Raw genomic sequence first — 26,997 nt, forward strand, 5'->3', positions numbered from 1 at the left:
ATTTTAAAAGCATCTTCTTCTACCCTTGTTCTCTCATGTCATCCTCAGGTCAGTATTAAGGGATACCCAGGAGGGAGAGTTTGAATGCATTGCCCAATGTCACCCAACTAATCAGAGACAAAATGGGAATGCCAATTCATTTCAGGAATTTACATTTGCATTAGTGGATAGAATCCTGAGCCTAAAGTCAGGAAGATTTGTCTTTCTAACTTCAAATCTGGCCTCAGGTACCTATTAGCTGTGTGACACTGGGCAAATTACTTAACTCTGTTATCCTTAATTGCCTGATCTGTCAAATGAGCTGCAGAAGGAAATGGCAAATCACTCCAGCATCTTTGCCAAGAAAACTCCAACTGGCATCACAGTCAGATATGACTGAAATGACTCAACAACAACAATATATTGATTTACTTCAAAAGGGGATTGAAAGAATTCCCCACTCTCACGTCCTTCTTAGGGGGTCACCTAGCTGCTGTTTAAAGAGCTTCTTGGGAGAGGGAATCCACCACAGCTTAGATGTAGCCAATTCCAGTTTGGACAGTTACAATTGTTCAGAAGTTTTTTCTTAAAATCAGGTCCAAATTTAGGTCTTTACAAATTCCACCCCTTGCTCTTGGTTCCTTGAGACCCAGAGAATACAAATCTCAACACTTTTAAAGAACAGAACTTCTAATACTTAAAAACAGAAATCATGACATATGTGGCTCTCCTCTTCTCCCCACTGACCATCCCCTTGTTCCTTCAAATCATCTACTTCAAAATTTAGCCATCTCACATCATTGGATGTCCTACTCTGAAGATTCTCTAGTTTCCCAAAGTTTCTCTTAAACTGTGGTCACTGACCATAAGACTCCCTGATTGGTCTTATCAGATAAGAACAGTAGAATATTTCCTCTCTAGTCCTGGAAGTTTGCTTTTCTATAAGAAAAGGGGATTTTTGGAAATCCCATTAACCTGACTCAAAATGAGATGGCAGCCCAATGAGTCCACAAAACTGTTACAGAACCATTGTTTTCCAATTATGCCACACCAAATTTATATGAGAAGAGCAGAACTCCCCCTCCTGAACCCCTCATGCCCAAAGAACATTGAAACAACAGCAAAAAGGTATGATTTTAAAACATTTTATTCTGAAATCTTTGTCCTGCACATGTTCATGGAACCAGAAGATGACCCAAAGACTCTTAGAAGAGAGGCCAGGGTGCTAATAGAATTTCCCATGGGGAACAATTGTATTTCCAGAAATGAAAACAGTAAGAACAAATACCCAAAACTGCCACCAAATAATTTACATAAATTAATCTCACAGATAAGACTAAATAATAATAGGGGAGAGAAAGCTGGAGGTTGGGGAGATTGTCTCTGCCTGTAGAATTCTTCAGCTCGGTCCATTTTTCTTAAAGAGTCATTGTCCAAGGCCCCAGAACCCCTCAGTTCAGCTCCAGATCTTCCACGTAGCTCTGAACCCAGGCATCACTGGGGTTGGCACATACCTCACGGCCTCTTTTGGTCTGGAACCTGGGCAGGGAGGGCAGGAGAGATGAGAGGTTAGGGAGGGAAAGATGTTTCTCTGTGGTCTCCAACAACCAGCACTGACCACTTGCTGTGCATCTCTGAAGCACCTTAAGGGATAATTCTCACCTCTAGGAACATGGCTCAGGCCTTGCTGAATATCAGAGGTCTCTCTATAAACTTGTCCAATGGGGAGTCTCTCATGAAGCTTCATGTTGGTATATAATCCCTACTGCTTGTTTCTCCTCCCCCCCTTGGGTGAACACCTCTTATCTGGCTCCGTGGAGAGCCCAACCTTGGCCAGGGACCGCTTGGGAGACTTCAGGGGTTCCCCTGAGTGTCCTGACTCATCCATTTCACGAAGGTGCCAAATGCCCCCATCTCCCCTTGCCATCCTCTCTCCCTGGATCCCCTCAAGAGATTCAGTGGGTAGATACTCACACCACAGCTGGCTGGGAACACAGGCTGCTGGTCTCAAAATAGTCTGTCACAAACTTTCTGGGGATCTGTTGGCTGACATAGGAGAAGCAGCAGGAGGTGGGGGGGTCAGAGCCCACTGCAAAGAAAGGAGAAGCATGAGATTAGTAAGGTCATATATTCACCCCATTCATTCTTTACCTGCTGACTTCAATCCAGCGACATACTCTGTACTAGGCACACTGGGGATGTGATCCCTCTTGTCTCCCTTACCCAGCTTTACTCCAGTACCAGATGTGATTCCCATTATGCCTGCTGGAGGATTCAGACCCGCTGGTCTCATTCATCATTGGAGATATTTTGAGGAACCCTAAAGTGGGGGCAGGGAGGCTAAAATGGATGTCAGAGACCTGCCCATTCAATTCCTGAATTTGCCCAAGAAGCTACTTGCTGGAGGTCACTTGGGTAATTAGTAGCTGAGTCAGAATAAGAACTTGGTGAGACGCAGAATCCAGTCCAGGGCCCTTTCTCCTCTCTTGTCTCATCTTCATCTAACATTTAACCAGAATATACTGTGAAGGGTACAGTACTGCCTTCAGATCCAAAGAGCACAGATATCTTCCCTCCTCCTGCTCCTGCCCTTTCCTTTTAGTCCTCCCCTTCCCCTCTTGACCCTCACAGATCCTTATGATCAGACCAGCCTCATCTCCTGTCAGGGTTCTCTCCAGCCTATGATTAGGGCCTGAGCACAGCCACAGAAAGAAAGAAAAAGCTCACTTACCTGGTGCAGAGGATGCCAGAGAGCTGAAGGCCATGACCAGGAGGATGGAAAAGGCAGCCACAGAGACCTTCATGATGCTGAGAGGAGGGAAGACTTGGAGGAGCAGAGCAAGAGCTTGTTGACTCTGGAGGTCTGTGTTCTGTCTCTTGTGTGGTGCCCCTTTTTATAGGGGATTGTGGGAATACCCAGAGAGAAGGCAGGAACCTAAATGGAGTGGAAATTCCGGTGGAGAGCTGATGTAATGATAGGAGTTCAAAACTGAAAAGGGAACCCAGGAAATGTAAGGCTTGTGTCAGGAACTGAGTTTTTCTCTCTCAATGCAGCTGCCTCATGGGGGAAAGAGGAGGGAGGGTGGAGAGAGGAAAAATGTGCGTGTGGTGGGGTTGCAAGACTGCTAAGGGGGAAGTGGTGAACTGGAGCTAGCACAGAGACAGATGAAATATATGCAGAGACAAATGGAACAGAGGGCTTTGTGGACCATTGATAGCAAGAAGTGATCTGCATGACCTTCTTGCTACATTGATACCATAACTGCCTAGATCTTAGGCTTGTAGATTTAGAGGTAAAAGAGTCCTAGGGGGTTTAGCTGGACACTCATTTTCCAGCTAAAGAAACTGTGACTCGGAGAGAAATGACTTGTCCAAGGTTACATTGGGAGTGAGGAGCAGATCCTGGAAATGCTCTCAGATTTGTTGATTTCACATTTTTACCCTCACAGAAAATGCTCCATCCAGAAGAGCTACCTCATGTCCTTCAGTGGCAGTCCTGGACAACTTTTGGGCAAATAGTGGTCATGAATAGGGCAAAGAAATGAGGCCTCCAAATTCTGGCCCATTCCTCCATCTGCTTTCTTATGTGAAGATTTCAACACCTTACATTTGTATCACTTTAAGGATACAAAGGATTGTGGCACTGGCTATCTCCTGTAATCATTACAACATCCTTAGGAAGTAGGCAGGTTTGGTATTCTTATTTGTAGGTTAATTATGGAACTTGACATAGAGTGGATAGAGTCCCAGTCTTCATGCCCAGGAACATCTGAGTTCAAGTCCCATCTCTGATCTTCAACCTCACAGTGCCCCTGGCCAGCTCATTTGTAGAATAGTTGCTATGTAATTACCTGTTATTGTTAAATGGTTTGTCCAAATTTTAATAACCAGGAAGTGACAGATTCAGCTTTCAAACTTAAGTCTTCTAACTTTAGGCAAGGTTTGTCAAAATTATGGGACAGACTCCCATGGGAGAGGAGGCAACATGAGCCTCTCTGGGGAGAAATGTACATATGATACAACCACATTTGAAAGTACACATTATATATCATATATTCCATCATATCCTTATTTATCCAATGGAAATGAAATTGATGATAAAGAATAGAAAACAAGATGTCAGGGGAAGAAGGAGATGGGTGTGCATGCTATGATACTATATAATGGATTCAGAAGTGGTGGAATAGGACAGGCATCTCCTTTAATTTTCCTGAAATTTGTTTGAGATATAGCTTTTCTATTGAAGTCTGGATTCAGGAGACCTGGGACCAGATCTAGTATAGGCCTCTCACTACTAGAATCACCTGGAAAGAGACCCCTCTCTCTGGGTCACAGCTGGTGTTGGAGTAGAAAGCTAAGGATCCTTCTCCTAAACATGCAGTTCTAAGATCTAGGCAGTTGTAGTACCAAGGTAGCATGAAGGCCATGCTGAATAATCATTCAGATCAGATAGTTCAAATCACAATGTTCAGTAATTCAAATACAATCATAGTATTCAAGTTCAAATTCAAAATAATCAATTATTATTCAAATGAACATGATGCTGGAAATCAGTGGTGACCATATTTCTCCTTCCTATTTCATTTTGCATTTATTTCATCAGTCTCTGCTGCTCTGTCAAGTTTATCACTGCCCCCTCAACACCCTTGTCATGCCACTACAAACAGATATCTCCCCTCTCCATCCACGCTCCTATTTCCTCCACCATGAAACTACCCTGAGGAACAAAACCTCAGCCCTTGATACAACCTTGCATTTTCTGTGTTCCTTTTTCAGTTTCCATTTCACACCATGACTCATACAGTTTCTTTCCTTAAGTGGTGTGCGATGTTGGCCTAAGTTTGATTTCTCTCTGGCTGCTTTCCAGTGTTTCCAGTACTTTTGGACATAAATAGAGTGCTCACCAGAGTAGGTGATTTCCTTGGGTTTCCTAAAGCCTTTGCTATGCTGTTCACTTGTTTCTCTTTTTGAAGTAACTGGGAAAAGAGCTAATACAATGCCTGGAGTATTGTCACTGAAAACCGATTAGAATGACTTGAGAATGTTAATCACTGGCTGCAATGAGTAATCCTTCCAGCAGAAGACTAAAGAAGAAGGCTGTTCCCACCTTTTGATGTGGAGGTAATAGACTAGAGATGACAAATGAGACAAACTTGTTCAGCCCTGCCAAACGGTTGTGTTGTTTGATGATACACAATCAGTTACATAGGAGGATGACTTTGGGGAGACTGAAAGCAAGGTAAAAATAGGAAAACTAAGGAAAGAGCAACAGCAAAAATTTAGTGGGGGAGAAATTCTAGAAAGGGACCCAAGTAAGTAAGGGAGGTTATTCCCACTGCAATAAACATATATATGCATGTATGTATGTATGCAAATCCACCAAACTATATCAGTAGAAGGTCAGAGATTCATAGATATTCCTCTTTTCCTTTCTTCTTTGCAAATTGAGACGTTTATAGTTATTGATGTATTGATATCTATAATAAAAAAAGAAATTAATAACATGTGAGGGCCATGTCAATTTGGGAGTCAATCTGACCTAAGTTTCGATATCACTTCCTCCTGGTTAGTGGTTGAGTTTGCAGAGCCTAACCTTGTCTTCATAGAGGTTTGCCCTGCACCCTTTCTCTGGTCCCATGGCTTCTTCATCCTCCCTCTGTTGAAAGTCATAAATCACTCTCCCTTTTTCTTCCTCAGTGTTTAACAAGATAAAATGAGTAATACAATACATAGAAATGTCCAAGGGAATATAAGGACCCAAAACAGAAATGCCACGTGAGTACATTCTCAAAAAGACAAAGAACTGAAGGTTCAATGCTACAGTAAAGCCATAGAAATATCTTAGTCAGATTACCACTGGTAGACAGGAACCCTGGGAGAGGAAGAGAAAAGAGAAGTAATTAGGGTCTCACTATATTCTCCTGATCCAAGAAGGAAGAGAGTAGATGAAACCAGACTGGGGTTTAGCATTGTGTCTTATCAGTAGGAATCAAAAGAGGGGTGGTTTTCCTTGGAGTTTCAAAGAGAAATGAGGATCCCACTCATATGGCAAGACAAGTCTGGTCTTGTAGACACTGATCATTTCCTTAACTAATCTTTAAATTCCCTGATTTTGCTGAACATTTTGTCTTTCATTTTAAAATATTCTTTCAAGGCTTGAGCATGAGATACATTCAGAAATGAATGGTGTAAAACATCCACTGAAAATAATAAATTTGAAATGTAAAAGGAGGCCAAGAAAATGCAGAAAGGTCTTTGGGTTTCTCTGTTTGTTTGTGGGGCAATTTTGAGAGCCTCCCGGCTCTTAGGGATAAGAAAGTATTGATTCTCCCTCATTTGCTGTTGGGGACATTCCAGACTAGTCTGGTAGAGTTGTCAGGACACTAGTATTCAAAGTGGAAAGTAATGCTTGAATCCCAGCTCAGATACTTCCCAACTATAAACCAATGGGAAAAAATCAACTAATCTCTCAGTCTCAGTTTCCTCATCAATCAAACAGGGATAATAATACTCCCTCTCCTTATTTCATATGGATTGTTGAGAGGAAAGAGTCCTTTGAAGACTTCAAAAGCCCCTAAGAATGGGAGTTCTGGAGAAGAAGATCAAGGATTTGGAGCTGGAAGGAACTTTAGAGGGCATGAAGCTAAAGATGGATGAATTTTCCTTCCCAATCCATTTCAAATCTCCCTTGGGATTTCATCTCTCCAGACAGGGTAGGGAGAAAGGGAATACTGCCCAATAATATTTATCACTACTTAATAAAAAAAACAAAGAATAATACATAGCCTTTGCCTCAATAAAACTCTTTACAATTTTAAAAGCATGTTCTTCTACCCTTGTTATCTTATGTCAGTCTCAGGGCAATCTTAAGGGACAATTAAGAGAGAAATTTTGAATGAATTGCCTGAGATCATACAACTTATGCTTGGCAGAGGACAAGTGGGAATGCCAGAGAGGAATGGATGTGTTCCAGGAATTTACATGTGCATTAGTGGATAGAATGCTTGGCCTAAACTCAGGAAGACTCATCTTCTCAAGCTGAAACCTGGCCTCAAACACTTACTAGTTCTGCTACTCTAGGCACATCACTAAACTGTTTGCCTCAGTTTCTTCATCTGTCTAATGACTTGGAGAAGGATATGGCAAACCATTCCAGATTCTCTACCAAGAAAACTCAAAATGGAGTCATGAAGAGTCAGATACTATGGAAATGACTCAATGACAACAGTTTATTGATCTATTTCAAAAGGTAATTGAAAATAATCTCTATTATCACATCCTTTGTGGATGTTTACTTCCGTGGGAGAGAGGACCCACCACAGCTTGATGCAGGCAATCCCACTTTCCACATCTATAAATGTTAAGAAGTTTTTCCTAATGTCAGGCCCAAATTTAGATCCTTAGAAATTCTATGCCTTGCTCTTGGTTCTAACCTTGAGCACTAATCTCAACTCTTCCAAAGAACAGAATGTTTAGTACTTGAAAACACAGTCGTGGCTGCCATGGCTCTTCTCTTCTCCCCACTGACCATCCCAACTTCCTTCAAATCAGTCTTCTGTGACAGTAGGAACTTCACATCATTCTTTGCCTTCCACTGAACATTATGCACCTTCCAAATGTTCTGCATAAATTGTGAGTACTGACCACAAGATTCGCCATGTGGTTCTATATAAGATGAGAAGAGTAGGAATATTGCCTCTGTATTCCTGAAAGTTTACTTCTCCAGAAGGGAGAAGATGAGACTTTTAGAATTCATATTAACATGTTGTCTCAAAGTGAGATGGCAGCCCATGGAACCCACACAACCTTTGTTGTCCAATGGTGTGACATCAGTCTTACATAATAAGAGCAGAACTCCCTTTTCTGAAACCCTCATTTCCAAAGAACATTGAAACTACAGCAAAAAGCTATTGTTTTCAAATGTTTCATTCTGGAGTCTTTGTCCTACACATGTTCATGGAATTCAATAGGTAGCTCAAAGGACTCTTAGGAAGAGAGGCCCAAGTGGTCATAGAGGTCCTCATGGGGAACAATTGTGTTCCACAAGTGAAAATAGCAAGAGCAAATACCCAAAGCTGCCACCAAATAATTTACATAAGATAAATTTCACAAAAAAGAATACATAATACTGGGGGAGAGCATCTCCAGAAGGCTGGAGGTTAGGGAGATTGCCTCTGCCTGTGGAATTCCTCAACTCGGTCCATTTCCATTCAAGAGTCATCGTCTAAGGCCCCTGGGCCCCTCAGTTCAGCTCCAGGTCTTCCACATAGCTCTGAACCCAGGCATCACTGGGGCTAGCACAAATTTGTTGGCCTCTTTTGGTCTGGAACCTGGAAGGGAGAGGAGAAGAGATGAGAGGCCAGGGAAGGAGAAATGCTTCTCTGTGTTCCCCCATATCTGTCAATGACCACAGCCTGCACATCTATACAAGGCCTTAATTCAGGTATAATTCTCACCTGTAGCAACATCTCTCAGGCTTTGCTGAGTATTAAGGTTCTTTCTAGAGATGTATCCAGTGGGGAGTCTCTCTGAAAGCCTCACCTTGGTGTGTAATCCCTGTGGCTTCAGTTTCTCCCTTGCTCTTAGGTGAGCAGTTGCCATCTTGCTCAACCTTTCCCAAGGATCACTTGGGAGATATCAGGGTTTCCCCTGAGTGACCTGATTCATCCATTTCACCAAGGTGCCAAATAGCCCCATGTCCCCTTGCCATCCTCTCTCCCTGCATCCCCTCAACATATTCACTGGGCAGATATTCACACCACAGCTGGCTGGGAACACAGGCTGCTGGTCTCAGCATAGTCTGTCACAAACTTTCTGGGGATCTGTTGGCTGACAGGAGAAGCAGCAGGAGGTAGGACGGTCAGAGCCCACTGCAAAGAAAGGGGAGACATAAGATGAGTAATGTCATATGCTCGCACCTCACATTCCTTAGCTGCTGACTCCATCCCAGGGATATGTTCAGTACTAGGCTCACTGGGAATGTGATCCCTCCTCTCTGTCTTACCCTGCTTCCCTCCAGTAGCAGATATGATTCTCATTGTACCTGCAGGGGGATGAGACCTGCTGTTCCCCCCCCATAGGGGATGAGTTGTGGAAACGTGAAGTGTGGGAGCTGGAAGGAATATCAGAGACCTTCCCATCCAATTCCTGCCTTTGCCCAGGAAGTCACTTGCTGGAGAACCCTTGGGTGATTAATGCAGAGCCAGAATGAGAACTTAACCAGGCACAGAATCCAGTCCAGTGCCCTTTCTCCTCTCTTGTCTCATCTCCATCAAACATTTAACCAGGATAAACTGTCAAGGGCAGGTAAATATTATCAAAGCCAAAGGCTTAGACATCCTCCCTGCTCCTGATCCTGTTCTCACTTTTTGTCCTTCCCAGCCCTCACAGATGCCTATGATAAGGCAAGCCTCATATCCTGTCAGGGTTCTCTCCAGCCTAGGAGCAGAGCCTGGGCACAGCCAGAGGGAAACAGAAGCAACATTTACCTGGTGCACAGGATGCCAGAGAGCTGAAGGCCATGACCAGGGGGATGGAGAGGGCAGCCATGGAGACCTTCATGATGCTGAGAGGAGAGAAGGCTTGGAGGAGCAGAGCAGGAGCTAGGAGACTGTGGAAGACTATGTTTCTGTCTCATGGGTTGTCCCTCTTTTTATAGGGGTTTATGACAGCACTCAGACAGAAGGAAAGAACTTAAAAGGAGTGGAAATTCCAGTGGAGAGATATCATGGGATGACTTTGAAACTGAAAAGGGAATCCAGGAAATGTAGCCCTGTTGTCTAGAACTGAGTTCCCCCAAACCCCCTGCAGCTTCATCATCCATGAAAGAGGAGGGAGGATGGAGAGAGGAGAAGTGTGCATGTGGTGGGGTGGCAAGCCTGCTAAGGGGGAAGCGGTGAACTGGAACTAGCACAGAGACAGATGCAACATATGCAAAGACAAAGAGGAAAGAGAGCTTTGTGGACCATTGATATGAAGTGGTCTTCATGTACTTCATGCTGCTTTGACACCATAACTGCCTAGATCTTAGGCTTGTAGATTTAGAGACCAAAGGATCCTAAGGAGATTAGCTGAACACTAATTTTCCTGTTAAAGAAACTGTGACCCAGAGAGAAATGACTTGTCCAATTGGGAGTCAGAAGAACATTCTGGAAATGTTCTCAGGTTTGTTGATTTCACATTTTTGCTCTCACAGAAAATGGTGCATTCAGATTAACAACCTCAGGTACTTCAAAGGGCAGTCCTAGACATGTTTTGTGCAAATGAAGGCCATGAGCAGGCCAAAGAAATGCAGCCTCCAGGTCTTGGAGCATTCCTTCAAGGGCTTTCTTGTGTGAAGATTTTAACACCTTACATTTGCATCACTTTAAGGATACAGAAGACTTTAACACTGATTATCTCCTATCATCTTTTTTTTTTTTTTTTAGAAAGCAGAAAAAGAAAAATATTTATTCAGACACCAGAAAGCCAAATTCCAATACCAAAAAGCTAAATCCATCATAGCAACCAAGAAGTCAGTACACATCAGCCATACTGGGGACAAAGCCATTTCCAAACCTTCCCCACCCCTGCTGGGCCTTCCCACAAGCAAACACTCACAAACTAGTTGTGCCTGCCTGTGTCCTCTCTCCTCTGCACCTAATCTCTCTCACCAATTTCCTTCCAGTTCTTTTCCACCCTCCCTCTTCCACTCATTCTGCAAGCTCCTCCCACCACATGTGACTTAGGCTTCCATGTGATTTAAGCAGGTTACGTGGGCCTATTAACCAATGGGAAAGATCTTCCCATTTAAATTATCATCACAATATCTCATGTCCCACACTTTCCAACTATATTTCCAACACATGTATACTCATGCATACATACATATATACACATATACATACATATTATGTGTGCATACATACACATGTATATATGTGTGTATGCATAAAGCTTCTGTGTCATACAATAACCTTTATATCTTTCACTTCTTGATACTTAAATATAGTCATCTAAGTATAATTTGTCATTTTCTCCTGTGCCCAACCACACATGAAGACATCAAATGTTAAGATATATCTTGATGTTCTTAAGGAAATCCTGTCAAGTTCTTCATAAAATTCCATTTCTGATCATGTTCAGCAATTGTAGGCACATAACTGTAAAAGGTGAGGTTGATTAAGTAAATCAATCAGATGACCCCACCCCACCCAAAGTAAGTGACAGTCTCTTGATTAAAATATAATAGAACAAAGACATTTTAAGTACTAAAAGTATTCCATCAGTTGAGAAGTCTCTGGTGAGCCACTGGATAAAGTAGAAGTGATGTCACACAAGAAGACTGTTTGGACTGAAGAAATGTGTTTGTGCTTGAGGGGGTCAGATCAGATCCAAAAGAGATTCAGAGTTGAGCATGTTTCTGGCAGTGGAGAGAAGAGTCTTGCCTTTGGCTTTAGCCTCTTTATTGACCATCTTGGTGGGAAAAGGACCTTGTAAATTTTAGAAATGCAGAAGAACTTTCATCTTCTCACTGGTGTCCAAGCAGCATCCCAGGAATAGTTGAGGATAGCTTTTCATGCTTCTCTTGATTCTTGTGTTTGAAAGTCAAATTTTCTATTCAGCTCTGGTCTTTTCATCAAGAATGCTTGAAAGTCCTCTATTTCATTGAATGATCATTTTTCCCTTAAAGTTTTATACTCAGTTTTGCTGGGTAGATGATTCTTGGTTTTAGTCCCAGTTCCTTTGATTTCTGGAATATCATATTCCAAGCCCTTTGACCCCTTAATGCAGAAGCTGCCAGATCCTGTCCTATCCTTATTGTATTTTCAAAATACTCAAATTGTTCTTTTCTGGAGGTTTGCAATATTTCTTCCTTGACCTGGGAATTCTGCAATTTGGCTACAATATTCCTAGGAGTTTTTATTCTGGATCTCTTTTAGGAGGTGATCTGTGAATTCTTTCAATAGTTATTTTAGCTGGCTGGTTCCAGAATATCAGGGCAGTTTTCCTTGATAATTTCATGAAAGATGAGATCTAGGCTCTTTATTTGATCATGACTTTCAGGTAGTCCCATAATTTTTAAATTGTCTCTCCTGGATCTATTTTCCAGGTCAGTTATTTTTCCAATGAGATATTTTACATTGTCTTCTATTTTTTTCATTCTTTTGGTTTTGTTTTGTAATTTCTTGGTTTCTCATAAAGTCATTAGCTTCCATCTGCTCCATTCTAATTTTTAAAGAACTGTTTTCATCAGTGAGCTTTTGAACCTTCTTTTCCATTTGGCTAATTCTGCTCTTTAAAGCATTCTTCTCCTCATTGGTTTTTTTGGGACACTTATCATTTGAGTTAGTCTATTTTTAAAGGTGTTAATTTCTTCAGCATTTTTTAGGGTTTCCTTTAACAAGCTATTGGCTTGTTTTTCATCATTTTGTTTCATTGCTCTCATTTCTCTTCCCAATTTTTCCTCCACCTCTCTTACTTGACTTTCAAAATCCTTTTTGAGCTCTTCCACGGCTTGACATTGCATATGTTTATTTTGGAGATTTTGGATGGAGAAGCCTTGACTTTTAGGTCTTCCTCTGTTGGTATGCATTGTTTCCCCTCATCCAAAAGGATGGAAGAAAATACCTGCTTACCAAGAAAGTAACCTTCTATTGTCTTATTCTTTTTCCCTTTTTGGGTATTTTACCAGCCAGTTATTTGACTTTTTAGTTCTTTGTCAAGGGGAGGGTATCCTCTGGGGACCTGTAAGTTCTCAGTTCCTGGAAATTGGCAAAATCAAGGAAGAGGAGTTTATTCCTCTCCTGGCCTATGCTCTGGTCTGAGAACAGGATTCCCTCTCCAGAACCTCCACTAGCTCCATGATGCCAGCACTCCTCCTCACCCCAGGGCAGCCATTCAGGGTTGAGATTCAGATCAGCTGCTCAATTCCCCCAGGGGCTTTAGTCCAGAAGCTGCCACTGCCTGGGGCCAGCGCTAGACTGCTGAGTTCCCTTGTCACCCAAGTGACACAACTTTCTCACTGACCTTTGAAGCTCTCTTTGGCGTTTGTGAATTGAAGAATCTGGGACCCACAGCTGCTGCTGGTAGGGTGGCACTTTGAAGACTATTCCAGTCCTATCCTTGGTGCAGTGTGGCTCACCCTGGGCTGTGCTCCACTCTGCACCTGTGCTGGGCTACAATCTGCTCCACGCTTGTACTCTCTCCTATCAACTTTACAACAACTTTATGAAGTAGGAAGGGTAGGTATTCTTATCCATAGATTAATTATGGGACTTGACACAGAGTTGATAGGTTGTTAGGCTTGAAATCAGGAAGATCTGGGTTCAAGTGCTGCCTCTGAAAATTATTAGCTGTGCAATCTTTAACCTCACAGTGCCCCTGGTCTTTATTCTAATCAGATTCTTTGTAGAATAGTTGTTATGCAGTTACCAGTATTCTTAAATAGCTTGTATAAATTTTAATAACCAGAAAGTGATAGGTACAGGTTTGAATCTTAGGCCTCCTGATTTCAGGACGAACTGGACAAAATTAAGGTAATATCCCTGTGGGAGAGGAGGCAACATGAGACTCTCCAGGGAGGAGTGTGTGCAAGAAACTAGGATTTTTTTGTACTCAGCTATCAGATAGAATATCACATCCTTTTTATTCAATGGAAATGAAATTGATGTTAAAGAAGAGAAAAAAGAAGGGAGGGGAAAATGGTTGCTGTTGTTTTGTTTGTCATCATTTTCAAAGGGGACTGTGACATTAGAGAAATGATGACATGTCTTGCAGTTGACTTTGTTTTGAGTGAGGGAGGGTTGTGCAAGGTCACCAGCCTTTCTCTTCCTGAGCCATCTGGACTCATTGATCAGATATTCATCAGGATGACTAGAGATGGCCCAGGATGCAATGGAAGACATTGGCCTTTTAGGCTAAGGCCTTTTCAAGTCCTCACTTAAAGGGGGGTAATGCCCATTCAGTAAATAGTAAAAAGTATAACCCCTTTAATAGAAAAGGAAAAAGACAGATTAAATCATGGTAGGAGGGGCAGGAGCCTCAGTGTTGTTCTTAGGAAGTGAAATTGTTACTATTGTCATTCACTCTAAGTGAGGAGGGTCCAAAAACCTCCATTGAGTGGAGGTTTGGCAGGAACATGTTGTTGTTGAATCCATGGGCTTCAGAGCTCGCTAAATCTAAGGTTTTAGGGGAGAAAAGAAACAAAGAAGGAAGGGAAGGAAGGAAGGAAGGAAAGACATAAGGAAGGAAGAAAAAAGAAAGAAATTGAGCCAGTGTACCACAAGTTAACTGGGCATTTTCTGTCCATCAAAATTTACCTTCTTTTGGAGAGGAGAAGAAAGAAGAGAGGGCTAGGTTGAGAGAGAGGATGAGATGAGTTACCCAGTTAGCTGGGTCCCCATTAAGGCACTTCAGTCTACTCACAGGTTGTATTCATCCTTCATTTTTGAAGAGGACCATAATATCAGAGAAATGATGACATGACTTGCACTTGACTTTGTTTTGAGTGAGGGAGGGCTGTGCAGGTCACCAGCCTCACTTCTCCTCCAGAGCCATCAGGGAAGATGGACATAGGTATGAATACTATGCTACAATTTAAATACTTCAGAAGTGGTGGGGCAGGGCAGGCACATCCTTTTATTTTCCTGAAATTTGTGAGAGATGTAACTTTCCTAACCAGTTCTGGAGTCAGAAGAATAGCAGATTCAGGATCTGCCTCTCACTGCTGGAATCACCTAGGACAAGATCCCTCTCTCTGGGTCACAGTATCTTTAGTTATAAAACAATGTTGTTGGTCTAGGAAGCTAAGGATCCTTCTCCTTCTAAACATACAGTCCTAAGATCTAGGCAGTTTTAGTACCAAAGTACTATGAAAATCATGTTGAATAATCCTTCAAATCAATGGTGACCAAATCTCTCCTTCCTATTTCATTTTGTATTTGTTTCATCAGTCTCTGCAGCTCCCTCAAGTTTATCATTGTCCCCTCAGCACTCTTGTCATGCCAATGTATACACACATCTCCCATTTCCATCCATTCTCCTCTTTGCCCCATGATTAAACTGACCTGAGGAAGAAAATACCAGTCATTCACAAAGCCTTGCATTTCCTAGCCTCCTTTCTCCATTTCCATCTCATTTCCTGAGACATGTAGCTTCATGGCAGAGATGCTGGCCTAAGCTTGATTTCTCTCTGGCTGCTTTGCAGGGTTTCCATGATTTTTTGATCACATACAGAATGCTCATCCATGTGGGTGATTTCCATGGGTTTGCTAAACACTTTGGTGCCACTTGCTCTTGCTTCTCTTTCTCAGTGAAGTAGACAGAACCTGGAGAAAAACTGATAAAATTACTGGTAGGTTGTCAATAAAAACAAATTGGAATGAGTCGAAAATGTTGATCTCTCAAATGAGTGATCCTCCCAGCAGAGCCAGTTTCCCACCTTTTGATGGGAGGTGATAGAATGGGGAGTCCAAATGAGACAGACGTTTTCAGCTCTGGAGAGCATTTATGCATTTTTACTTTATATACAATCTGTTATATAAGAGGATGACTTTGGGCCCTTTTATAGCAAGGCAAAAATAGGAGATATAAAGGAAAGAGCAGCAATGAAAAATTGAGAGGGGAAAAGGAATTCTAGGAAACCTAAGCACGGGAAGAGACTTACCACAGTGGTAAACTTAATATATACCTACAAACACCAAACCATATTTAGTAGAAATTCACAGATTCATATACCATCCTCTTTCCTGTTCTTTTATATATTGAAATGTTCGTATTTGTGACATTTTGATATTCATAATAAAAAAAGAATTTAATAATGTTTGAGGCTCAGGGTGATTTGGGAAACACTAACACAGGTGTGGATAATACTTCCCTATGCTCAATGGATAGGTTGGTGGAACCTACCTTTGTCTTAATAGAGGTTTCCTCTGTGGCCCCTCTCTGGGCCCACGCCTTCTTCTTCTCTCTCCTCAGAGTCATTCTCCCTTTTCTTTCCTCAGTGTCCTACAACTAAAATAAGTCACAGGGGACATACAGAGATCCAAGGGAATGTGAGGACCAAAAAGAGGAATGCCACAGGAGCATATCCTCAAAATGACAGAGAGTTAAAGGGTTGATGTTACAGTAATGCCATAGAAACATCTTAGGCAGACTTTCACTGGAAGACTGAAGCCATGGAAGAGGAAGGGAAAAGAGAAAGAAAGAGGGTCTTACTGCATTCCCCAGACCAAAGAAGGAAAAGAGAAGAGGAAATCAGACTGGGATTTAGCTTTCTCTCTTATCAGTGGGAATCAAAAGAGGACTTCTTTTCCCCTTGAGTTTCAGAGAGAAGTGAGGATCCCACTCACATGGCAAGTCAGGTCTGGTCTTGTCAATTTCCACCCCTTTCTCCCTCAAACACAGGTAGTGTGATGTGGTGGCTAGAGAGATGAACCTAGAGTCAGGGAGACTGAGATGCAAATCCTGTACCTGATACTGACGAGCAAGCAAGATTTCCCTTGGCAAGTCACCCAATCAGCTTCATCCTTTAGACATAGACCATTTCCTTCCCTAATCCTAAAAATTCCCTGACTCTTGATGAAGTTTTCACCTTTCATTTTCAAAACTTTCTTTCAATGTAAGAGCATAAAACACTTTTAGTATGAATGATGTAAAATATGAATTGACACAAATAAACTTTAACTGAAAAATGCCTAGAAAAGTACAGAGATTCCATGTGGCCTTTCTGTTTCTTTCTGAGGCCATTTTGAGAACTGCTCAACCCTTAGGGATAGAAAAATGTTGATTCACCCTTATTCCCTTTGGGGAACATTCCATTCTAGATTGGTAGAGTTCTCAGGATATTGGTATATAAAGCGTAGAGCAGCAGTCTTGGAAACCCACCTTAGGTCTATTTGCTCATAGGAAAATCAATTAGTCTCTTAGAGATTCACGTTCCTCATCCATCAAATAGTGACTATGATACTCCTTCCTCCTATTTTACATGGGTTGTGGAAAGAAAAATTAGTCCTTTGAAGATATCAAAGCACCCTAAGAATGGGATTCTAGACTAGAGGGTCAAGAATTTGTTGCTGGAAGATACCTTAGAGAGTATGGAGTTGACCATGGACTCATTTTGCTTCTCAATCCTTTTCAAATCTCCCTTGTTATTTCAACTCCTCAGTAAACATGTTACTGCAAGTAGGGCAGGGAGAATGGGAATACTGCAGCTCACAACCACCAATAACTAATAAAAAAAATCAACAAATAATACTACACCTTTGCCTCAATAAACCTCTTTGCAATTTTAAAACATCTTATCCTATCCATGTTCTCTCATGTCAGCCTCAGGGCAGTCTTAAGGGAGAGAAAGTTTGAATGCATTGTCCAACATCACCAATCTAATGTCTGGCAGAGACCAAATGGGAATGCCAATTCATTTCAGGAATTTATATTTGCATTAAAGGATAGAATGCTGGGCCTAAAGTCAGGAAGATTCATCTTTCTAAGTTCATATCTGGCCTCAGGCACATACTAGCTGTGTGATCCTGGGCAAATCACTTAACTCCGTTTGCCTCAGTTTCCTCATTTGTCAAATGAGCTGGAGAATGAAATGATAAATCATTCCAGTATTTTTGCCAAGAAAACCCAAAATGGCATCACAGTCAGACACGACTGAAAAGACCCAACAACATCAATATATTGATTTACTTCAAAAGATGATCGAAAGAATTCCCCACTATCACATCCTTTGTGGGGGGTCACCCAGCCACCGTTTAAAGACCTTCATGCGAGAGGGAATCTACCTCACCTTAGATAGAGCCAATTCACGTTTGGACAGCTGAATTTATTAAGCAATTTTTCCTAGTGTCAGACTCAAATTTAGGTCTTCACAAATTGCACACCTTGCTCTTGGTTCCATCCTTGGACCCCAGAGAACTCAAATCTCAACACTTCCAAAGAATAGAACTTCTCATCCTTGAAAACAGAAATCATAGCTGGCATGAATCTCCTCTTCTCTCCACTGACCAAACCTAGTTCCTTCAAATCCTTCACTTCATAATCTAGGCACCTCACATTGTTTCATGCCCTTCTCAAAGTTTCTCTTAAACTTTGGATATTGACAAAAAGACTCCCTCTGTGGTCATATCAGATAAGAACAGTAGACTATTACCTGTATATTCCTGGGAGTTTGCTTCTCTAGAAGGGAGATGATGGGATTTTGGGAATTCCCATTAACTAGAATCAAAGTGAAATGGGAACCCAATGAGCCCACAAAGCTGTTGTGGAACCTTTGATTTCCAATGACAGCAGACTGTCTTATATGATAAGACCTGAGGTTCATCTCCTAAACCCCTCATCCCCAAAGAAAATTGAAACCACAGTAAGAAGATATGGTTTTCAAATACTTTATTCTGAAATCTTTCTGCTAAAGGTATTCATGGAATCACACATGTTAGCTAAAAGGCTCTTAGGAAGAGAGGACCATAGGGAACTCGTCTTCCAGAAGTGAAAACAGCAATAACAAATACCCAAAGCTGCCACAAAATAGCTTACATAAATTAAATCTCGCAGAGAAGAATGAATTATAATGAGTAAGAAGATTCCCAGAAGACTAGAGTTTGTGGAGATTGCTTCTGCCCATAGATTTTTGCCGCTTTGACCATTTTCCTTTGAGATACATTGTCCAAGGCCGCTGTGCCCCTCAGTTCAGCTCCAGGTCTTCCACATAGCTCTGAACCCAGATATCACTGGGGTTGGCACACACCTGCCAACCTCTTTTTGTCTGGAAGCTGGACATGGAGAGGAAGAGAGATGAGAAGTTAGGGAGAGAGAGATGTTTCTCTGTGCTCCACCATGTCCTACACTGATCACTTCCTAATCATCACTACGAGAGTTAAGGCACAATCCTCACTTGCAGCAACATCTCTCAAGTCTTTTTGAGCATTGACAAGCTCTCTAGAAACTTGCCCAGGGAGGAAGCTTTGAGGAAGCCTCACCTTGACGTGTTACCCATGTTGATTCTGTTTTTCCCTCCCGCTTTGGGGGAGTAACTCCCATCTTGCTCCTTGGAGAACCCAACCTTGGACAAGGACCACTTGGGAGATTTCAGGGTTTCTCCTGAATGACCTCATTCATCCAATTTGCCAAGTTGCAAAATGGCCCCATCTCCACTTGCCATCCTCTCTCTCTGAATCCTTTCAAAAAATTCAGTGGATACATACTCACACCACAGCTGGCTGGGAACACAGGCTGCTGGTCTCAAAATAGTCTGTCACAAACTTCCTGGGAATCTGTTGGCTGACATAGGAGAAGCAGCAGGAGGTGGGAGGGTCAGAGCCCGCTGCAAAGAAAGGGGAGACAAAATATTAGTAAGATCATATGCTCGCACCTTACATTCCTTAGCTGCTGACTCCGTCCCAGGGATATGCTCAGTACTAGGCACACGGAGGATGAGATCCCTCCTCTCTGTCTTAACCTGCTTCCCTCCAGTACCAGATGTGATTCTCATTGTGCCTGCAGGAGGATCAGACCTGTTGTTCCCACCCCACAGAGGATGATTTGTGGAGACCAGAAGTGTGGGAGCTGGAAGAGATAACAAAGACCTTCCCATTCAATTCCTGCCTTTGCCCAGGAAGCCACTTGCTGGACGTCAGTTGGGTAATTAGTGGCAGAGCCAGAGTAAGAACTTGGCTACACACAGAATCCAGTCCAGTGCCCTTTCTCCTCTCTTGTCTCATCTCCATACAACATTTAACCACAATATGCTGTGAAGGGCACAGTAGGGCCTTCAGATGCAAAGAGCACAGACATCCTTCCTCGCCCTGCTCCTGCCCATTTCTTTTAGTCCTCCACTTCCCCTCTTGACCCTCAAAGATCCCTATGATCAGACCAGCCTCGTTTCCTGTCAGGGTTCTATGCAGCCTATGCTGCACAGGGCCTGAGCACAGCTACAGAAAGAAAGAAAAAGCTCACTTACTTGGTGCAGAGGATGCCAGAGAGCTAAAGGCCATGACCAGGAGGATGGAGAGGGCAACCACAGAGACCTTCATGATGCTGGGAGGAGAGAAGTCTTGGAGGAGCAGAGCAGGAGCTAGGAGCGTCTGAAGTTCTGTGTCTCTGTCTCACACGTGAGTTCAATTTTTGTAGGCGATTCTGGGAGTATCCGGAGAGAAGGAAGGAACCTAAAAGGAGTGGAAAGTACAGTGGAGAGCTGATGTCATGGGAGGAGTTAGAAACTAAAGAGAAAGCCCAAGAAATGTAAGACTGGTGTCAAAGACTGAGGTTCTCTCCCTCCTTGTGACTCCTTCCTGGGGGAAAGAGGAGGCAGGATGGAGAGAGAAGTGTGCATGTGGTGGGGTGTCAAGACTGCTAAAGAGGAAGTGGTGAGCTGGAGCTAGCACAGAGACGAATGAAACATAGGCAAAGACAAACTGGAAAGAGAGTTTTGTGGATCATTGATATGAAGAAGTGATCTGCATGACCTTCATGCTGCTTTGACATTATAACTGCCTAGATCTTAGGATTGTAGATTGAGAGGTAAAAGGGTCCTAAGGGGTTTAGCTGAATACTCTCATTTTCCAGCTAAATGAACTGTGACCCAAAGAGAAGTAACTTGTCCAAGGTCACATTGGGTATCAGAAGCAGATCCTGGAAATGTTCTCAGGTTTGTTGACTTCACATTTTTATGCTCAAAGAAAATGCTCCATCCAGAGGAAACATCTGGGATCCTTCAGGGGCAGTGCTAGACAAGTTTTGTGCCAATGGTGGCCGTGAGCAGGCCAAAGAAATGAGGCCTCCAGGTCTTGGCCCATTCCTAAATCTGCTTCCTTGTGTGAAGATTTCAACACATTACATTTGTATCATTGTAAGGATACAAAAGATTTTAACAGTGATTATCTCCTGTAATGTTTGCAATAACAGTATGAAGTAGGCAGGGTTTGTATTCTTATCTCTAGGTTGACTAAGGCTTTTGACATAGAATGGATAGGGTCTTAGACTTGAAATCAGGAAGACCTGGGTTCAAGTGCCATCTCTGAAAATTATTAGCTGTGCAATCTTTAACTTCACAGTGCCTCTGGTCTATACTCTAAAAAGATAGGCAACAGAGGACTCCCTGAGCAGGAGTGTATACATGATACCAGCATATAGTATACAACTATGATATAGACCATCACATCACTCCCCTCTCCATTCTCTCTCCGCTTTTCCCCATGATTAAGCTGTCCTGAAGAACAAAACCTCACCTCTTGACACAGCCTTGCATTTCCTGGGCTCCTTTTTCAGTTTCCAACTCCCACCACACCACGTGCAACATCTTGGTGTAGATAGTGTGAGATGTTGGACTAAGCTTGTTTTCTCTATGGCTATTTTCCACTGTTTCCAGTGGTTTGGATCATATACAGAAAGCTCTCCCAAGTGGGTGATGTTCTTGGGTTTCCTAAACACTCTGCTGCCATGTTCACTTGCTTCTGTTTCTCACTGAAGTAAACAGAACCTGGAGAAAAACTAATAAAATGACTGGTGTGTTGTCAATAAAAACAAATTGGAATGGCTCACTAATGCTGATCACTACAATGAATGATCCTTCCAGCTGAAGATGAAGTCAGTTTCATGCAGAGGTGATAGACTGGAGATGCCAAATGAGAGACATTCTCAGCTATGGGCAACCCCTTTGCTTTATTTCTTTATGCACAGTCTTTATGTAGAAGGACAGCTTTGGGGAAACTAATAACAAGGCAGAAATGGGAGAAACAAAGGAAAGGGCAACAATGAAAAATTGAGGGGGGAGAAAGAAATTCTTGATGAAAACACAAGCATGTAAGGAGGTGATTTACCATAGTGGTAGAGCATATAGCTAAAAATACCAAAGTGTAATCAGTAGAAGTTCAGAGATTCATACACCCTCCTCTTTTCTTCTCTTCTTTGCATATTGAGATTTTTTTTGCATTTGCTGATATTTTGATGTTCATAACTATAGAAAAAATTAATAATGTGTGAGGGTCACAGCAGTTTTAGAGACTCTCTGATGTAGGTTTGATGTAGTGGATCTCACTTTCTCATGGTCGGTGGTTGGGTTTGCAGAGCTTAAGCTTGCTTTAATAGAGGTTTGCCCTGTGGTCTTTCTCTGGTCCCATGACTTTCTCTTCCTCCCTCTTCTGAGAGTTGTTAAGTCACTCTCCCTTTTTCTTCCTCTGTGTCCTACAAACTAAAATGAGCCACAGGGGACATAAAGCAATCCACAGGAATATGGGGACCCAAAATGAGAATGCCACAGATATTTTGAGGTATGTGTCCTCAAAAAGATAGAGAATTGAAGGCTTAATGATACAGTAAAGTCATAGAAATATCTTAGTGAGACTTCTAGTGCAAAACTGGAGTCCTGGGAGAGGAAGGGAAAGGAGAAGAAAAGGGGTCTCACTACATTCTCCTGACCCAAGAAGAAAGAGAGAAGAGAAAATGAAACTGGGATTTAGCATTCCCTCATCAATAGGAATCAACAGAGGATTGCTTTTTCCCCTTGAGTATAAGAAGGAAATGAGGATCCCCTTCACATAGCAAGGCAGTTCTACCATTTTCCCTCCAGGACAAGGAGTGTGGTGCAGTGGCTAGAGAGACAAACTTAGAATCAGGTAACTGAGGTACAAATCCTTCCCTTGATACTGATTAGCAAACAGGGTATTCCTGGGCAAGTCATTCAATCATCTTTATCCTTTAGACACTGACCATTTCCTTCCCTAATCCTTAAAATTGCCTGGGTTTTGCTGAACTTTTCCACTTTCATTTTAAAAACTTTCTTTCTAGGCATAAGCATAAGAGACACTGAGAATTGAATTGTGCAAAATATCCATTGATAAAAATGCAATTGAATGGTAAAAGGAGACCAAGAAATGTTTAGATACATCTTTAAGCTAGTCTGTTTCTGGGGCAATTTTGAGAGCCTCTCAACTATTAGGGATAGGGAAGGACTGATTCCCTCCTTCTCTGTGGGGACCACTCCAGACTAGTCTCCTTGAGCTGACAGTAGGAAGGAGGTATTCAAAGAGTAGAGAATCATTGGACACTTCCTAGATGTATGCTCATGGGAGAATCAATTAAACTCTCAGAATCTCAGTTTCCTCATCAACCAAATGAAAATAGCAATACACCCTCTCGGTATTTCACATGGGTTGTTGAGAGAAAAGTCAGTCCTTTGGAGACTTCAAAACCCCCAAAGAATGGGAATTCTGGAATAGAGAATCAACGATTTGGACCTGGGAGCAATAGTAGATGATATGGCATTCAACAAGGACTCATTTTCCTTCCCAATCTCTTTCAAATCTACTTTTGGATTTCTAGCAACCCTGTGCTGCAGGCAGGGCAGAGAGAAGCATAATACTACCTACCCAAAACCACCATTAATTAATTAGGATCATCAATAAATAATACACAGCCTTTACCTCAGTAAAATTCTTTACAACTCATAAAGCATATTCTGCTGCCCCCTTATTTCTTGTCAGCCTGAGGGCAATCTTAAGGGAAAACCAGGAGAGAAAGTTTGAATGCATTGCCCAGCATGACTCAATTAATGCCTGGGAGAGGGCAAATGGGAATGACAGTTCATTTCAGGAATTTACATGTGCATTGGTGGATAGAATACTGAGCTTAAAGTCAGAAAGCCTCATCTTCCCGACTTCAAATCTTGCCTCAGACACACACTAGCTATGTTACTCTGAGCAAGTCACTTAACTCCTTTTGCCTCAGTTTTCTTATCTGTCTAATGAGCTGGAGAAGGAAATGCCAAATCACTCCAGTATCTCTGCCAAGAAAAAGCAAAATGGGGTCACAAGCAGTCAGACACTGCCGAAAAATTTCTCAACAACAGCAATATATTGATTTACTTCAAAAGGGGATTGTAAAAAATCCCCACTATCCCATTCTTTTTGCATGGTCACCTAGGCACTATTTAAAGACCTCCATGGGAGAGAGAACAAACCAGAACTTGATGCAGTTCATTCCAGTTTAGACAGCTGTAATTGTTATGATGCCTCTCTTAATGTCAGGCACAAATTTAGGTCCTTACAAATTCCACCCCTTATACTTGATTCTATCCTGTTGAGGTAGACAGCACAAACCTCAACTCTTCCAAAGGACAGACGCCCCCCTCCTTCCCCAAAACATGAAAGCAGATATCATGGCTGACATGGCTCTTCTCTTCTCCCCACTGACTATTCAAACTTCCTTCAAATCATCCTCTCGTGACTCTAGGCACTTCACATCATGGGTTGCCTTTCTCTGCACATTCTCCACCTTACAAATGTTCTTCTTAAAGTGTGGAAATGGACCACAAGACTGCCTGGGAGCTCTTTTTAGATAAGAAGTATAGGGACATTGCCTTTATTCCTGGGGACTTTGCTTCTCAATACAGGGGAAGATAGGATTTCTGGAATCAACCCACTGTTTTAAAGTGAGTTGGCAGCCCAGTAAACCCACAGAGTTTTCACAGAACCTTTATTGTCCAATGATGCCATGCCAATCTGATTGGATAAGAGAAGATCTCCCTCTCCTGAGCCCCTCATCCCAAAAGAACATTGAAACCACAGCAAAAAGATATGCCTTTCAAAAGTTTTATTCTGAAATTTGTCCTATAGATGTTCATGGAATCCAGCAGGTGACCCAAACAACTCTTAGGAAGAGAAGCCAGGATTCTCAAAGTCATCTCCATGGAGAACAGTTGTCTTACAAAAGTGCAAATAGCAAGAACAAGTGCCCAAAGCTACTACCAAATAATTTACATAAGTTAAACCCCAGAGATAGGAATAAGTAATAATGGGGGAGAGGATCTCCTGAAATCTGGAGTATGGGGAGATTGCATCTGCTTGTGGAATTCCAAAGCTGAGTCCATTTCCCTTTACAAGTCATTGTCCAAGGCCTCAGGACCCCTTAGTTCAGCTCCAGGTCTTCCACATAAGTCTGAACCCAGGCATCACTGGGGTTGGCACACACCTGTCGACCTCTTTTGGTCTGGAACCTGGGCAGGGAGAGGAGGAGAGATGAGAGGTCAGGGAAGGAGAGATGTTTCTCTGTGTTCCCCCCATGTCCAGCACTGACCACTCCTTGTACATCTCTAGAGGACCATGAGGAAGAATCCTCCCCACTAGCAACATCTCTCAGGCTTTCCTGAATATTAAGGTTCTCTCTAGAGACCTGTCCAGGAGGAATTCTCTCAGGAAGCCTCTCCTGGGCATATAATCCCTGTTGCTTCAGTTTCTCCTCCCCCCTTGGGTCAACAGCTCCCACCTTGCTCCATGGAGAACCCAACCTTGGCCAGGACCCCTTGGGAGACTTCAGGGGTTCCCCTGAGTGACCTCATTCATCCATTTCACCAATGTGCCAAATGGCCCCATCTCCCATTGCCATCTTCTCTCCCTGGATCCCCTCAAGAGATTCACTGGGCAGATACTCACACCACAGCTGGCTGGGAGCACAGGCTGCTGGTCTCAAAATAGTCTGTCACAAACTTTCTGGGGATCTGTTGGCTGACATAGGAGAAGCAGCAGGAGGTGGGAGGGTCAGAGCCCACTGCAAAGAAAAGGGAGGCATGAGATTGGTAAGGTCATAAGTTCACACCTTACATTCCTTAGCTTCTGACTCCATCCCTGGGATATGCTCAGTACTGGGCATACTGGGGATGTGATCCCTCATTTCTCCCTTACCCTGCTTCCCTCCAGTACCAGATGTCTTACTCATTGTGCCTGCAGGAGGATCAGACCTGCTTTCCCATCCCCATAGGGGATAATTTGTGGAAACCTGAAATGTGGGAGCTGGAAGGGATGTAAGAGAACTCCCTATCTAATTCCTGCCTTTGCCCAGTAAACAACTTGCTGGACATCACTTGGGCAATTAGTGGCAAAGCCAGAAGGAGAATTTGGCCAGACTCAGAATTCAGTCCAGTGCCCTCTCTGCTCTCTTGTCTCATCTCCATCTAACATTTAACCAGTGTATACTCTCAAGGGCACAGTAATACCTTCAGGTGCAAAAAGCATAAATATCTTTTCTGCTCCTGCTCCTCCTCCTTCCCACCCTCACAGATCCCTATGATCAGACCAGCCTCATCTCCTGTCAGGATTCTAATCTGCTTATGACCAGAGCCTGGGCATAGCCACAGAGGGAAAAAGAGAACTCACTTACTTGGTGCAGAGGATGCCAGAGAGTTGAAAGCCATGACCAGGAGGATGGAGAGGGCTGCCACAGAGACCTTCATGATCCTGAGAGGATAGAAGCTCTGGCAGAACAGAGCACACACTGAGACACCCTAGAGATCTGTGTCTCTGTCATTTGTGGGCCGTCTTTTAATAGGGGTTTCTGGGAGTACTCAGAGAGAAGGAAGGGACCAAAAAAGAATGGAAAGTCCAGTGGAGAACTGATGTCATGGTAGGTGTTAGAAACTAAAAAGAGAGCCCAGGAAATGTAAGGCTGGTGTGAAGACCTGAGCTTCTCTCCCACAGTGTGCCTGCTTCACGGAGAGAAGTGTGTTTGTGGTAGGGTGGCAAGACTGCTAAGGGGGAAGTGGTGAGCTGGAGCTAGCACAAAGACAGATGAAACATATGTAAAGACAAATAAGACTGAGAGCTTTGCTTACCATTGATATGAAGAAGTGATCTGCATGACCTTCATGCTCCTTTGACATCATAATGCCTAGATCTTAGGATTGCTGACTGAGATGTAAAAGGGTCCCAGGGGGCTTACTTGAATACTCTCATTTTCTAGCTAAATGAACTGTGGTCCAAAGAGAAGTGACTTGTTCAAGGTCACATTGACTGTCAGAAGCAGATCCTGGAAATGTTCTCAGGTTTGTTGCTTTCACATTTTTATACTCAGAGAAAATGGGTGTAGGGAGCAGAGCCAAGATGGCAGAGTGAGATCAATTACTCACCTAAGCTCTAAGACAAATGCCCTACGATACCTCTAAAAAGAGAATCTGAACAAATTTTAGAGTGACAGATTTCAATGAGAGACAGTGTGGCAGATTTCCATTGCAAGGCAGACTAGAATGTCGATGTGGAAGGATCTGTT

The 26,997-nt window shown here is 42.7% G+C and overlaps 3 protein-coding genes and 1 pseudogene across 4 annotated transcripts; all 4 read right to left on the bottom strand.

The window, feature by feature from the left end:
- Nucleotides 1-1,108: 1,108 nt before the first annotated feature.
- On the bottom strand, nt 1,109-3,085 carry LOC140527737 (C-C motif chemokine 4-like). The gene is made up of 3 exons (XM_072644890.1): nt 2,711-3,085; nt 1,954-2,068; nt 1,109-1,518 (listed from the first exon to the last, which is right to left on the bottom strand). Exons 1-3 carry the CDS (start codon nt 2,781-2,783, stop codon nt 1,431-1,433), a joined length of 276 nt encoding a protein of 91 aa, XP_072500991.1. The 5' UTR covers nt 2,784-3,085; the 3' UTR covers nt 1,109-1,430.
- Nucleotides 3,086-8,221: 5,136 nt separating this feature from the next.
- LOC140523955 (C-C motif chemokine 4-like) lies at nt 8,222-9,564 on the bottom strand (annotated as a pseudogene).
- An 8,770-nt stretch (nt 9,565-18,334) lies between these two features.
- On the bottom strand, nt 18,335-20,331 carry LOC140527740 (C-C motif chemokine 4-like). 2 transcript variants are annotated; one of them, XM_072644893.1, is made up of 3 exons: nt 19,922-20,329; nt 19,171-19,285; nt 18,335-18,734 (listed from the first exon to the last, which is right to left on the bottom strand). In XM_072644893.1, the coding sequence occupies exons 1-3, from the start codon at nt 19,992-19,994 to the stop codon at nt 18,647-18,649; spliced, it is 276 nt and encodes a 91-aa protein (XP_072500994.1). In that variant the 5' UTR covers nt 19,995-20,329; the 3' UTR covers nt 18,335-18,646. The 2 variants fall into 2 exon arrangements, with proteins under 2 accessions (XP_072500994.1, XP_072500995.1); XM_072644894.1 differs by having other exon boundaries at nt 18,645-18,734; nt 19,167-19,285; nt 19,922-20,331.
- Nucleotides 20,332-24,534: 4,203 nt separating this feature from the next.
- Nucleotides 24,535-26,559, bottom strand: LOC140527739 (C-C motif chemokine 4-like). Its single transcript, XM_072644892.1, has 3 exons — nt 26,113-26,559; nt 25,389-25,503; nt 24,535-24,952 (listed from the first exon to the last, which is right to left on the bottom strand). Exons 1-3 carry the CDS (start codon nt 26,183-26,185, stop codon nt 24,865-24,867), a joined length of 276 nt encoding a protein of 91 aa, XP_072500993.1. The 5' UTR covers nt 26,186-26,559; the 3' UTR covers nt 24,535-24,864.
- Between the last annotated feature and the right edge of the window lie 438 nt (nt 26,560-26,997).

The sequence above is a fragment of the Notamacropus eugenii genome, chromosome 2, assembly GCF_028372415.1.
Source record: "Notamacropus eugenii isolate mMacEug1 chromosome 2, mMacEug1.pri_v2, whole genome shotgun sequence".
NCBI lineage: Eukaryota > Metazoa > Chordata > Mammalia > Diprotodontia > Macropodidae > Notamacropus > Notamacropus eugenii.

Coding starts and splice junctions, on each gene's coding strand:
- LOC140527737 (XM_072644890.1), bottom strand. CDS start 2,783: ATGAAGGTCTCTGTGGCTGCCTTTTCCATCCTCCTGGTCATGGCCTTC. Junction 2,069..2,710: donor TCTGGCATCCTCTGCACCAG/GTAAGTGAGCTT, acceptor CTTTCTTTGCAG/TGGGCTCTGACCCCCCCACC. Junction 1,519..1,953: donor TGTTCCCAGCCAGCTGTGGT/GTGAGTATCTAC, acceptor CTCCCTGCCCAG/GTTCCAGACCAAAAGAGGCC.
- LOC140527739 (XM_072644892.1), bottom strand. CDS start 26,185: ATGAAGGTCTCTGTGGCAGCCCTCTCCATCCTCCTGGTCATGGCTTTC. Junction 25,504..26,112: donor TCTGGCATCCTCTGCACCAA/GTAAGTGAGTTC, acceptor TTTTCTTTGCAG/TGGGCTCTGACCCTCCCACC. Junction 24,953..25,388: donor TGCTCCCAGCCAGCTGTGGT/GTGAGTATCTGC, acceptor CTCCCTGCCCAG/GTTCCAGACCAAAAGAGGTC.
- LOC140527740 (XM_072644893.1), bottom strand. CDS start 19,994: ATGAAGGTCTCTGTGGTTGCCCTCTCCATCCTCCTGGTCATGGCCTTT. Junction 19,286..19,921: donor TCTGGCATCCTCTGCACCAA/GTAAGTGAGCTT, acceptor CTTTCTTTGCAG/CGGGCTCTGACCCTCCCACC. Junction 18,735..19,170: donor TGTTCCCAGCCAGCTGTGGT/GTGAGTATGTAT, acceptor CTCCATGTCCAG/CTTCCAGACAAAAAGAGGTT.